This window comes from Hypanus sabinus, chromosome 9, assembly GCF_030144855.1.
Source record: "Hypanus sabinus isolate sHypSab1 chromosome 9, sHypSab1.hap1, whole genome shotgun sequence".
Classification (NCBI taxonomy): domain Eukaryota; kingdom Metazoa; phylum Chordata; class Chondrichthyes; order Myliobatiformes; family Dasyatidae; genus Hypanus; species Hypanus sabinus.
In genome coordinates, this window is record NC_082714.1 from 2461362 (window position 1) to 2476011 (window position 14650).

At 44.1% G+C, this 14650-nt stretch overlaps 1 protein-coding gene across 1 annotated transcript in view; it reads right to left on the reverse strand.

Moving 5' to 3' along the window:
• The window catches only part of nlrc3 (NLR family, CARD domain containing 3), a 112980-nt gene that overhangs the window by 33447 nt on the left and 64883 nt on the right, over positions 1-14650 (reverse strand). Inside the window, exons 5-8 of the mRNA XM_059978842.1 lie at positions 2124-2210; positions 1266-1349; positions 1103-1186; positions 6-89 (exon numbers count right to left, since the gene is read on the reverse strand). Of these exons, the coding sequence (XP_059834825.1) occupies positions 6-89; positions 1103-1186; positions 1266-1349; positions 2124-2210 (339 nt within the window). The remainder of the gene's footprint in view (positions 1-5; positions 90-1102; positions 1187-1265; positions 1350-2123; positions 2211-14650) is intronic.

Genomic DNA, 14650 nt, shown 5'->3' on the forward strand with positions numbered 1-14650 from the left:
CTTACTTCAGAATGGTCAGCTTCCGATTGACGTGAAGCGCCTCAGCTATAAACTTCGCTCCATCTTCACCGACAAAATTATTCTGAAGGCTGCAGGGAGCAGAAGGTGCACGTTAGTAGTGTGAGTGTGGCAGTTGATGGACTACCCTTCTGATCCAGGTGCAACCAGACAGGCCAGGTCAGCTATCATCCATGGGCAGGTCGGGAGAAAGAGTCAGGGCTTTCTGGTCAAGGAGTTGGTCAAAGAAGCTGAAAGAAGGAGATGATGGAGGGTACAGAGAGAATGGGGAACATCTGTAATAGAGCTAGGGTGTCAAAGTGGAAGCAGAAGAGTCATAGGACACTACAGCACCAAAACAGGCCCTTCAGCCCTTCTTATTCATGCTGAACTTGTATTCCGCCTAGTCCCATTGACCCGTACCTGTTCCATAGTCCTGCCTATCCCTCCCATCCATGTACTTATCCAAGCATCAGTTGAATGTTGAGCCCACATTCACCACTTAGATTGGCAGCTCATTCCACACTCTCATCACCCTCTGGATGAAAGTGGAGGTGAGGTTCTTGATTAGTCAGGGCGTCAAAGGTTACGGGGAGAAGGCAGGAGAATGGGGTTGAGAGGGTTAATAAATCAGCCACAATGGAATAGCAGAGCAGACTTAATGGGACAATCTGCTCCTATGTCCTATGGTCTACCTATACCCCTCATAATTTTGTATATCTATCAAATCTCCCCTCTTTCTCCTACACTCCAGAGATTAAAGTCCTAAACTATTCTACTTTTTCTATCATGGAGTCCTGGCAACATTCTTATAAATGTTCTTTGCATTCTTTCAATCTTACTGATTGCTTAACACTGTATATTTCCGGTCTATCACCATAAGAGGTGTGGTGCAAACCTTTAGTTGTTCTTTCGGTTGATCAGATATCGCATATCCGGCTCAGTTCTATTCAAACCACACATGATATGAGAGGCAGACAGCACAACCACCACAGGAAGCTGCACAAACTGAGCAGAGAAGTCAGTCCTTCTCCTTTCCCTCCTCACCAGCCCCCTTCCTCCTCTTACACTTCACCCTCCCCTCCCTGTCCATAGACTCACTCACTTGAGGGAGGTCAGGCCCTGGTTGATCTTCAAGGCATCAGCAAGTGCCTTGGCTCCTTTGGGTCCGATGGAGTTGCTCCTCAGGCTGTGGGGAAACAGTGAGTGGGTGAAACATGGTGAAAGGAGAGGGAATCAGCTGAACAAATTCAGTAGTAAGTACTCACTCCAAAGCAGACAGGGAACGGTTCACCATCAGTGACCGAGCAATTGCCTTCGCCCCCGGGTTGCTGATCAGGTTTTCAGCCAAGCTGCTCAAAAAACATCCAGAGACCGGGTTAGAGTAACCCCATGGGTACCCTGCACATCACAGACCAGCCACACGCTCCTAGCACAGTGCCAGTGCTACCGCACCCCAGATCTTGTGACCAGTGCCAATCCCATCCCATGTTTGTGACCACTGTTATCTGATCCAATACCCAGTACCACTCCAGTCCTTGTGCCCTCTGCTATTCCAGCCAGTGCCAGTGCCTTCACATCTTCCCAGCCAGTGTAAATGCCACCTGCCATCCCAGCCAAGGCCAGTGCCTGTGCATGCCCTCTGCTATCCACGGCCAGTGCTAATGCCATCCTTACCACTGTCATTCCATCATCAGTGCCCTACTATTTGAACCCAGTACCAACATCCACCAATCCAGTGGCCATGCCAACTCCAATTCAGTGCCAATGCCAACTCCAATCCAGTGGCCATGCCAACTCCAATTCAGTGCCAATGCCCACTGCCATCTGATCCCTGCAGGAAGGGTTGGTTCAGATGAGTTAAGTACAGCATAATGTAGTCTAGATTTGTAGGAAATTAGCATCTTCTGCAATGCCAGTGTATTACTGGGAAGGTCTGACAATTCTAATTCTGTGTTTAAGATATTTCAATTGCACTTTTTACTTCTACTGACTTTGTTGCCTCACTTTGTAGACTGCAGTGAGCTATACCCAGCCTTGCCTGCTGGGTAGTAATGGCTGGGGTGCTGGGTACAACAGCAATGACTGAGAGTGCCCCAGGGGAAGCTATTCAGAGGTAGACGTACCTGATCTTGCTGATTTGACAGTCCTTTGCACTTAGCAGGCTCCCCAATAGATCCATCACATTGTCTTTGAACTGGTTGTTCTCCAGCCTTTAAGAAATGAATGAAATCTGTGTTACACTGAGCCACTGCACCGTCAAGATAGCAGAAAATCAGATGCTCAGAGATCTACCATTCCTTTACTGAGAACTTAAATATAATTATTGCCAAAGCTAATACCCAAAAGCTTTACTGAAGTCCCTGTAGATTACACCAACCTCATTATTCTTATTGATGAACTGACTCGTCTCCTGAAAACATTCAATGTTAGGCAGACAGGATTCCCCTCAATAAAATTATGTTGACTATCCATAAGCCAACAAGACAGGAGCAGAATTAAGCTCTTTGTCCCATCGAGTTTGCTCCACTATTCAGTCATGGCTGATTTATTTTCTCTCTCAACCCCATTCTCCTGCCTTCGTGCCATGATGTTTGACACCTTTACTAATCAAGAACCTATCAACCTCCACTTTAAATGTATTCAATGACTTGGCCATCCACAGCCATCAGTGACAATAAATTCTACAGATTCACCAGTTTAGCTAAATAAATTCCTCCTTATCTCTGTTCTGAAAGGATGCCCCTCTATTCTGAGGCTGTGTCCTCTAGTCTTAGACTCTCCCACCACAGGAAACATCTCCACATCCACTCTATCCAGGCCTTCCACCATTCAATAGGTTTCAATGATAACTTTCAATTCCAGTGATTACAGATGCAGAGCTTATGAACACTCTTCATAAGACAAGCTGTTCAATCCTAGAATCATTTTCGTGAACCTCCTTCCAACCCTTTCCATTTGATCACATTTATTCTAAGATAAGAGGCCCAGACTTGCTCACAATTCTCCATGAATCCTCACCAGTGCTCTATAAAGTCTCAACATTACATCCTTACATTTATATTCTAGTGCTCTGGAAATGAATGCCAACATTGCATTCACCTTCCTCACCACAGATGCAACCTGCAAATTAACCTTTAGGGATTCCCGCACAAGGACTCCCAAGTCCCTTTGCAGCTCCATTTTTTGTATTTTCTCTCCACTTAGAAATTAGTCAATCCTTTAATTTCTTCTGATAAAGTGCATGACCATACACTTCCCGACACTGTATTCCATCTGCCATTTCTTTGCCCACTCTCCTAATCTGACTAAGTCCTTCTGTAGCCTTTCTACTTCCTCAAAACTACCTGCCTCTCACCCTATCTGCATATGTTCTGCAAACTGTGCAACAAAGCCATCAATTCCATCATCCAAATCATTCACATATAACATAAGAAGAATCGGTCCCAACACAGACCCCTGTGAAACACCACGAGTCACCGGCAGAAACGGTTCCCTTTATTCCCACTTTTTGCCTCCTGACAATCAACCCCTGCTTTATCCATACTCCAATCCTTCCTGTGCCTCATGTGTGGCATCTTGTCAAAAGCCTTCTGAAAATCCAAATACACAACATCAACCAATTCTCTTTTGTCTATCCTGCTTGTTACTTCTTCAAAGGATTCTTAACAGATTAGTCTGGCAAGACTTTCCCTTGGGAAATCATGCTGACTACAGCCTATTTTATCATGTGCCTCCAAATGCTCTGAAATCTCATCCTTAATAATTGACTCCAACATCTTCCCAAACACTGAGATCAGACTAACTGACCTATAATTTCTTTTCTTCTGCCCCTCTCCCTTCTTGAAGAGTGGAGTGACATTTGCGGTTTTCCGGTCTTCCAGAACCATTCCAGAATCTAATGATTCTTGAAAGATCATTACTGATGCCTCACAATCTTTTCAGTCACCTCTTTCAGAACTCTGGGGTGTACACCATCTGGTCCAGGTGATTCATCTACCTTCAGAACTTACTTATGGTAACTTCAGACACTCAATGTCCCCTAGTGTCTTCCACAGTGAAAACTGATGCAAAATATTTATTCAGTTTGTGTGCCATTTCATTGTCCCCCATTACTATCTCTCCAGTATCGATTTTCAGCAGTCCAAAATCTGCTCTCGCTTCTCTTTTACACCTTTATGTATCTGAAGAAACTTTTGAAACCCTCGTTAATATTATTGGCTAGCTTACTTTCATATTCCATCTTTACCTTCTTAATGATTTTTAAATTGCTTTCTGTTGGTTTTAAAAGCTTCCCAATCCCCTAACTTCCCATTAATACTTGCTCTGTTATATGCCCTATCACTATGGTTCCCATCCTCCTGCCAGATTAGTTTAAACACTCCGCAAAAGTTCTAGCAAACTTGCCCACAAGGACATTGGTTCTCCTGAGGTTCAGATGTAACCCGTCCCTTTTGTGCAGGTCTTACCTTCCACAGAAGTGATCCCAATGATCCAGAAATCTGAACCTCTGCCCTCTGCACCAGTCCCTCAGCCACACATTTATCTATCAAAAGCTCCTATTCATGCCCTCATTAGTGTGTGGCACAGTCAGCAAACCAGAAACTACCCTGGCAGTTCTGCTTTTCAGCTTCCTACCTAGTTCCCTACAATCTCTCTTCAAGACGTCCTTGCCTTTCCTATCTATGTCATTGGAGCCACTGTACCGAGACCTCTGGCTGCTCACCCTCCCTCTTTAGAAAACTGTGCACCTGATCCTAACGTCAGGGAGACAACTTACCATCCGGATGTCCACAGAATCTCATCTCTGTTCCTTTAACTATGGAATCTCCTGTCACTCCTGCAGTCCTCTTTACCTTTCTTTTCTGAGCCACAGAGCGAAACTCAGTCTGATAGCCCAAGTTGCTGTGGCTAGCCCGGTAGATTGTCCTCCTCAATAGTACCTAACACAGTTTACTTATTATTGAGAGGGATATCCACTGGGTACTCTGTACTGACTGCCCATTTCCTTTCCTTCTCCTGACAGTCACCCAGTTGCCTGTCTCCTGCAACCTAGGGGTGACTACCTCCCTGTAGCTCCTGTCTATCACCTCCTCATTCTCCCGAATGAGTCGAAGGTTATTGAGCTGCAGCTCCAGTTCCTTAACACATTCTCTGAGGAGCTGCAGCTCAGTGCAGCTGGTGCAGGTGTGGTTATCTGGGAGACTGTGGGACTCACAAAATTCCCACATCTTACACAACGGACGTAACACCATCCCTGGAGTCATGCTCATGGCAATAACTGTCCCCTAACACATGAGGAATGAAAAACAAAGAAAAAGAAGAAGACATTTAACCAGATACTTACAGACTATTACATGTAAGTCTGGTCACTTTTCTACAGGAAAAATATCAATAAAATTGAAAAAGTATAGAGGAAATTTACAAGAATGTTGCTGGGACTTAAGGACCTGAATTATCAGGAAATGCTGAAGGGGTTAGGACCTTATTCCCTGGAGTGTAGAAGAATGAGGTGAGATTTGATAGAGGTGTACAAAATTGTGAGTGGTATAGATGGGGTAAATGCAAGCAGGCTTTTCCTTCGAGGTTGGTGAGACCAGAATTAGAGGTCATATATTCAGAGTGAAATGTGAAATATTTAAGTGGAATCTGAGATGGAACTTCTTCCTCAGAAGGAGATGAGGGAGTGGAACGAGCTGTCAGTACAAGTGGTGCACGCAGGTTTAATTTCAGCATTGAAGAGAAGTTTGGATAAGTATATAACAATTACAGCACAGAAACAGGCCATCTCGGCCCTTCTAGTCCATGCCAACGCTTACACTCACTTAGTCCCACTGGCCTGCACTCAGCCCATAACCCTCCATCCCTTTCCTGTCCATATACCTATCCAATTTTACTTTAAATGACAATACCGAACCTGCCTCTACCACTTCTACTGGGAGCTCATTCCACACAGTTACATTCTCTGAGTAAAGAAATTCCCCCTTGTGTTACCGTTAAACTTTTGCCCCCTAACTCTCAAATCATGTCCTCTTGTTTGAATCTCCACTACTCTCAATGGAAAAAGCCTATCCAGGTCAACTCTATCTATCCCCCTCATTATTTTAAATACCTCTATCATGTCCCTCCTCAACCTTCTACGCTCCAAAGAATAAAGACCTAACTTGTTCAACCTTTCTTGTAACTTAGGTGCTGAAACCCAGGTAACATTCTAGTAAATCTTCTCTGTACTCTCTCTATTTTGTTGATATCTTTCCTACAATTCGGTGATCAGAACTGTACACAATATTCCAAATTCGGCCTTACCAATGCCTTGTACAATTTTAACATTACATCCCAACTCCTATACTCAATGCTCTGATTTATAAAGGCCAGCGTATCAAAAGCTTTCTTCACCACCCTATCCACATGAGATTCCACCTTCAGGGAACTATGCACCATTATTCCTAGATCACTCTGTTCTACTGCATTCTTTAATGCCATACCATTTACCATGAATGTCCTATTTTGATTAGTCCTACCAAAATGTAGCGCCTCACACTTATCAGCATTAAACTCCATCTGCCATCACTCAGCCCACTCTTCTAACTGGCCTAAATATCTCTGCAAACTTTGAAAACCTACTTCATTATCCACAACACCACCTACCTTAGTATCATCTGCATACTTACTAATCCAATTTATCACCCCATCATCCAGATCATTAATGTATATGACAAACAACATTGGACCCAGTACAGATCCCTGAGGCACACCACTAGTCACCAGCCTCCAACCTGACAAACAGTTATCCACCACTACTCTCTGGCATCTCCCATTCAGCCACTGTTGAGTCCATTTTACTACTTCCAAATTAGTAACTAACGATTGAACCTTCCTAACTAACCTTCCATGTGGAACCTTGTTGAAGGCCTTACTGAAGTCCATATAGACAACATCCACTGCTTTACCCTCGTCAACTTTCCTCATAACCTCTTCAAAAAATTCAATAAGATTTGTCAAACATGACCTTCCACGCACAAATTCATGCTGACTGTTCCTAAACAGACCCTGTTTATCCAGATAATTATATGTACCATCTCTAAGAATACTTTCCATTAATTACCCACCACTGACGCCAAGCTGACAGGCCTATTATTGCTAGGTTTACTCTTAGAGTCCTTTTTAAACAATTGAACCAAATGACCAATATGCTAATCCTCCAGCACCATCCCCGTTTCTAATGAAATTTGAAATATTTCTGTCAGAGCCCCTGCTATTTCTACACCAACTTCCCTCAAGGTCCCAGGGAATATCCTGTCAAGATCTGGAGATTTATCCACTTTTATATTCCTTAAAAGCACAGTACTTCCTCCTCTTTAATTGTTGTAGTTTCCATAACTTCCCTACTTGTTTTCCTTACCTTACACAATTCAATATCCTTCTCCTTAGTGAATACCGAAGAAAAGAAATTGTTCAAAATCTCCCCCATCTCTTTTGGCTCCACACATAGCTGTCCACTCTGATTCTCTAAGGGACCAATTTTATTCCTCACAATCCTTTTGCTATTAATATAACTGTAGAAACCCTTCGGATTTATTTTCACCTTACTTACCAAAGCAACCTCGTGTCTTCTTTTAGCTTTTCTAATTTCTTTTTTAAGATTCTTTTTACATTCTTTATATTCCTCGAGCACCTCATTTACTCCATGCTGCCTATGTTTATTGTAGATTTCCCTCTTTTTCCGAACCAAGTTTCCAATAACCTTGAAAACCATGGTGCTCTCAAACTTTTAACCTTTCCTTTCAACCTAACAGGAACATAAAGATTCTGTACCCTCAGAATTTCACCCTTAAATGACCTCCATTTCTCTAATACATCCTTCCCATAAAGCAAATTGTCCCAATCCACTCCTTCTAAATCCTTTTGCATCTCCTCAAAGTTAGCCTTTCTCCAATCAAAAATTTCAATCCTGGTTCCAGTACTATCCTTTTCCATAATTATATTGAAACTAATGGTATTGTGACCACTGGACCCGAAGTGCTCCCCAACACATATGTCCGTCACCTGACCTATCTCATTCCCTAACAGGAGATCCAACACTGCCCCTTCTCTAGTTGGTACCTCTATGTATTGCATGGATGGGGGAGGGGGTGCTATGGAGGGCTATGGTCCAGTTGCAGCTCAATAGGATTAGACAGAATAAATTTGACATGAATTAGCTGGTCCAAACATTCTGCTTCTGTGCTGTAGTTCTTTATGACTATAATTCTGAGTGAAGAAGTTCCCTCTCATATCCTCCCTAAGTATCTACCAAAGAAGCAATCTGTACTCTTGCTGGATGCTGACTGGGTTGTCTCATCTATCTGCTTTGGACCAGTCAGAGTTGAAAGACACAAATTTATCGGCTGGGGTGGACAGAACCATGAAACAATTTTGGTTGTTGGTTGTACAATGACCCAGGTTGGTTAGGTGACCTTGAGCCAATGGGGTGGAGATCCAACAGTTCAACTGATGAAGAACACTTTAAGAGTCAGGAGCTCCAAATACGTAGGGGCGATAACTCTCCAGTAACCAGAGACCGACCATCGCGGATAAGGAGGACCCCACGGACATGTGGAGATCGGGACCATGACGAAAATCTGGCCAGCATAGATTCCTTTCCTGGGTAATATCTTTTTTCTTCATTGACTTTTCATGGAGGGTCAGGGATTCTAGTGGTAGAGCACACAGGTAGGTAGCTTGTGAACTCCATGTACTTTCTAGTTGTGAAGACAATAAGTTACTTGTCGGTAAATACAGATTCTCTGTGCCTCACTGATCATTATTACAAGGGGTGATTCTTGTAACAATTGGTTAGGCAGGATAGCCACACACAAAGCCATGTTGACTATTCCTAATCTGTCCCTGTCTAACCAAATACTTATATATCTGGTCTCTTGGAATACCTTCTAAAAACTGTCCACTACTGATGTCAGGCTCACCAGCCTATAAATTCCTGCCTTATTCTTAGAGCCTTTCTTAAACAACAGAACAACATTAGCTATATTCCAATCCTCCAGCAATAGGACCCCTTCAATTTCAGCACTAGCATCCCACAGGAAGGGAATACCTTATCAGGCCCTGGGGGTTTATCCACCCTAATTTGCCTCAAGACTGCAAACACCCCATCTCTTTTGGCTGCAAGCATAGATTACCACTCTGATGCTCCAGGGGCAATTTTGACCCTTGCTATTCTTTTGCTCTTAATATATCTGTAGACATTTTTTGGATTTTTCTTCACCTTGCAAGAGCAACCTCATGCCTTTTTTTAGCCCTCCTGGTTTCCCTCTTAAGTGTTCTCTTGCATCTCTTATACTCTTCAAATGCCTCGTTTGTTCCTTGCGGCCTCTACCGGCAGTGCACTGCCACCTTCTTCTTAATCCAGGCCTCAATACCTCTCATAACCAAGGTTCCGTAAGCCTGTTATCCGCGATCAGTGAGTACCTGGAGTGCACGGCCTGAGAAAGTGGTTGAAGCTGACAAAATGGAAGAAGTGTCTGGATGAGCACACGAATAGCTCAGGCAAGATTTTATACCCCAAGTGCTGGAAGATGGGATTAATACAGAAGAGTACCCATGAATCAGCATGGATTGATTGGGCTGATTGGCCTGTTTGGACCTTAAGACGTAGAAGCAGAAGTAAGCAATTCGGCCCATTGAGTCTGCTCTGCCATTCAATCATGGTTGATTTAATTTCCATCCCAACCCCATTCTCCTGCCTTCTCCCTATAACCTTTGATGACCTTACTATCCCAGAACCTATCAACCTCTGCTTTAATTATACCCAATGACTTGTCCTCCACTGCTGTCTTTGGCAATAAAGTCCACAGATTCCATGCACCATCAATCTACAAGCCATGGTATTCAGGGACTTGGGATACATTACCTTTTACAGTTATGCAACCGTATGTTGTTTTCATTAATGTAATCCCACAGTGCATATAAAAAGTATTCAATCCCCTCCCTTGGGTGAATACTGTTTTACAACATTGAATCACAGTGGAGTTAATCTGTTTTTTGACACTGATCAACTAAAAAAGACTATTTTGTGTCAAAGTGAAAACAAATCTCTACAGAGTGATCTAAATTAATTTCAAATATAAAGCCCAAAATAATTGATAGCATAAGTATTCACCTCTTTAATATGACAATAGACAATAGGTGCAGAAGTAGACCATTCGGCCCCTCAAGTCTGCACCGCCATTCTGAGATCATGGCTGATCATTCACTATCAATACCCAGTCCCTGCCTTGTCCCCATATCCCTTGATTCCCCTATCCATCAGATATCTATCCAGCTCCTTCTTGAAAGCATCCAGAGAATTGGCCTCCACCGTCTTCCGAGGCAGTGCATTCCACACCTCCACAACTCTCTGGGAGAAGAAGCTCTTCCTCAACTCTGTTTTAAATAACTGACCTCTTATTCTCAATCCATGCCCTCTGGTACTGGACTCTCCCAACATCTGGAACATATTTCCTGCCTCAATCCTATCAAATCCTTTAATTATCTTAAACGTTTCAATCAGATCCCCTCTCAATCTCCTCAATTCCAGTGTGTACAAGCCCAATCTCTCCAATCTCTCTGCATAAGACAGCCCTGCCATCCCAGGAATCAACCTAGTGAATCTACGCTGCACTTCCTCAATTGCCAGAATGTCCTTCCTTAAACCTGGAGACCAAAACTGTAAACAATATTCCAGGTGTGGTCTCACCAGGGCCCTGTACAAATGCAAAAGGACATCCTTGCTCTTGTATTCAATTCCCCTTGTAACAAAGGCCAACATTCCATTTGCCCTCTTCACTGCACACTATGACACAATATGACACACTAAATCATCACTGGTACAGCCAATTGGTTTTAGAAGTCACATAATTAGTTAAATGGAGATCACCATGTGCAGTCACTCCAAGCAACTCCATTAAAAGGTTAATGAAAAGCACAAGTCTTTCTTTTTTTTTCTTGGATGCAAGAAAATTTCCAAGCCGCTGAGACAGTTAAGCCAATCATCAAGAACTGGAAAGAATATGGGACAGCTGTAAATCTGCCTAGAGCAGGCCATCCTCAAAACCTGAGTGACTGTGCAAGAGGAAGACCTATGACAACTCTGGAGGAGTGACAAGCTTCAGTGGCTGAGATGGGCTACACCCTTGTATACTGAGGCTGTAAAGATACACCCTTGTATACTGAGGCTGTAAAGATACACCCTTGTATACTGAGGCTGTGTAGATACACCCTTGTATACTGAGGCTGTAAAGATACACCCATGTATACTGAGGCTGTAAAGATACACCCTTGTATACTGAGGCTATGCTCCCTGGTCCTGGACTCTCCCACTATCGCATGCACCATCTCCACGTCCACTCGCTTTGCTGTACCACTCTGATACCAAAACCAGAAGAGTGGGATTTTGTTTAGAAAAGATACTGAAAATGTTTAAATGAAGTGTATAAAATTATCAGAAACCTGGACAGGTGACAGAAAAGGCTGATTTCCCTTTGCAGAAAGAGTAACATATTGGGACACAGATGTAATTCAGTCAGTAGGAAGAGGAGAACAAAAGACAGGGATTATTTTTCACCCAGTGGACAATAGAATATGGAACCATAAGATATGGAGCAGATAAAGTAGCAAAAGTGAGTGGGAAGTTGGATGATTGGGAAACTTTTAAAATCCAACAAAAAGCAATAAGAAGGAAAAAGATGAAAAATGAGGACAGACTAGCCAATAATATAAAGCAGGATACCAAAAGTTTTTTTCAGTTATATAAAGAGTAAAAGGGAGGTGAGAGTTGACCACTGGAAAATGATGCTGGTGAGGTAGTAATGGGGGACAAAGGAATGGCAGGTGAACTTAACGGGTACTTTGCATCTGTCTTCACAGTGGAAGACACTAGCAGTGTGCCAGAGGTCCGTGATTGTTGGAGCAGGAGTGAGTGCCATTGTCATTACAAAGGAAAAAGTGCTAGGTAAACTCTGAGGTCTTGAGGTGGATAAGTCACCTGGGACAGATGGACTACATCCCAGAGTTCTGAGAGAGGTTGCTGTAGAGATTAAGGATGCATTGGTCATGATCTTACAAGAATCACTTGATTCTGGCATGGGCCCGGAGGACTGGAAGATTGCAAATGTTACTCCATTCCTTAAGAAGGGAGGAAGGCATAAGAAAGGAAATTATAGGCCAGTTAGCCTAACCTCAGTGGTTGGGAAAGTGTTGGAGTCTATTGTAACCCAAAGAGGTAATGTTAGAAAGTTCCACTTGTGGAGGGATGAAAACGAGGTTTACTGAATTTTTTTTTAGATTGGAATGAGGGGGGAACTATGTGAGAATGACGTGTGGCTGATTCAGGCGGGAAAGCGAGAGAAACGCAGCAAACTATTAAAGATATAAACAGTTAAAAGTGGAATTAGTAGTGAGGATCTCTACCCCACTTCTTGAAAATCTCAGGGTGAAACCCTCGAGGAAAGACAGTGGCAATTAAATCTATTGGAGCTATGGCTACAACAGACAACAGCTGTAACGAGCCAATATCGACAGAGGTCGAGAGGCGGGACTGCGCAGGTGCGTGAAGGAGGCCCGGGAAGGAGGGAAGATATATAAAGAACGCCGCCTTAAGAAGCGGGCAGCTTTGTTTGCGGGCAGCGGAGTGAGCCGGGCGCAGAGTGTAGGGCTTGGGCTCAGAGGGCTTAGGCGGAAGAGGGCACAGTAGACTTATCTTTTAGTTCTTGTATTGTCAGTTATTCGGGAGGCATGAGTGTGCGGGCAGCTTGTTGTTCTCGGTGTCGGATGTGGGAGATCCTGGAGTCTCCGAGCCTCCTGGACGTCCACATCAGCGCCAGGTGTGCCGAACTGCAGCTCCTGAGGGACCAAGTTAGGGAACTGGAGCTGCAGCTCGATGACCTTCACCTGGTCAGAGAGAGTGAGGAGGTGATAGAGAGGAGTTACAGGCAGGTGGTCACTCCGGGGCCAAGGGAGGCAGATAGGTGGGTTACAGTCAGGAAGGGGAAGAGGCAGGTACTAGAGAGTACCCCAGTGGCTGTACCCCTTGACAATAAGTACTCATGTTTGAGTACTGTTGGGGGGGACAGCCTACCTGGTGGGAGTGACAGTGGCCGAGCCTCCGGCACAGAGGACGGCCCTGTAGCTCAGAAGGGTAGGGTTAGAAGAAAGAGGTCCATAGTAATAGGGGACTCAATAGTCAGGGGCTCAGACAGGTGGTTCTGTGGAGGTGACCGGGAGTCCCGGATGGTAATTTGCCTCCCTGGTGCCAGGGTTCGGGATGTTTCTGATCGCGTCCAAGATATCCTGAAGTGGGAGGGTGAAGAGCCAGAGGTCGTGGTACATGTAGGTACCAATGACATAGGAAGGAAAGGGGAAGAGGTCCTGAAACGAGAGTATAGGGAGTTAGGAAGGCAGTTAAGAAGAAGGACCGCAAAGGTAGTAATCTCGGGATTACTGCCTGTGCCACGCGACAGTGAGAGTAGGAATAGAATTAGGTGGAGGATGAATGCGTGGCTGTGGGATTGGTGCAGGGGGCAGGGATTCAAGTTTCTGGATCATTGGGACCTCTTCTGGGGCAGGAGTGACCTGTTCAAGAAGGACGAATTACACTTGAATCGTGGTGGGACCAATATCCTAGCGGGGAGGTTTGCTAGGGCTACAGGGCGGACTTTAAACTAGTAAGATGGGGGGGGCAGGAGACTATTTGAGGAGGCTATGGGAGAGGAGGTTAGTTCACCAGTGGAGCAAGTAAATAGACAGTGTGTGAGGGAGGAAAGGCAGGTGATGGAGAAGGGATGCGCTCAGCCCAAAGATGTAGGGGAGAAGAAAGAAAAGGATAATAAATTTGAATGCATTGTTAGGGATGGAAAGAGAGGAGGAGATGGAGAGAATCTTAAATGTATCTATTTTAATGCTAGGAGCATTGTAAGAAAGGTGGATGAGCTTAAAGTGTGGATTGATACCTGGAATTATGATGTTGTAGCTATTAGTGAAACATGGTTGCAGGAAAGGTGTGATTGGCAACTAAATATTCCTGGATTTAGTTGCTTCAGGTGTGATAGAGTAGGAGGGGCCAGAGGAGGAGGTGTTGCATTGCTTGTCCGAGAAAATCTTATGGCGGTGCTTTGGAAGGATAGATTAGAGAGCTCCTCTAGGGAGACTATTTGGGTGGAATTGAGGAATGGGAAAGGTGCAGTAACACTGATAGGAGTGTATTATAGGCCACCTAATGGGGCGCGTGAGTTGGAAGAGCAAATGTGTAAGGAGATAGCAGATATTTGTAGTAAACACAAGGTGGTGATTATGGGAGATTTTAATTTTCCACACGTAGACTGGGAAGCTCATTCTGTAAAAGGGCTGGATGGTTTAGAGTTTGTGAAATGTGTGCAGGATAGTTTTTTGCAACAATACATAGAAGTACCGACTAGAGATGGGGCAGTGTTGGATCTCCTGTTAGGGAATGCGATAGGTCAGCTGACAGGTGTATGTGTTGGGGATCACTTCGGGTCCAGTGATCACAATAGCATTAGCTTCAATATAATTATGGAGAAGGACAGGACTGGACCTAGAGTTGAGATTTTTGATTGGAGAAAGGCTAACTTTGAGGGGATGTGAAGGGATTTAGAGAGAGTGG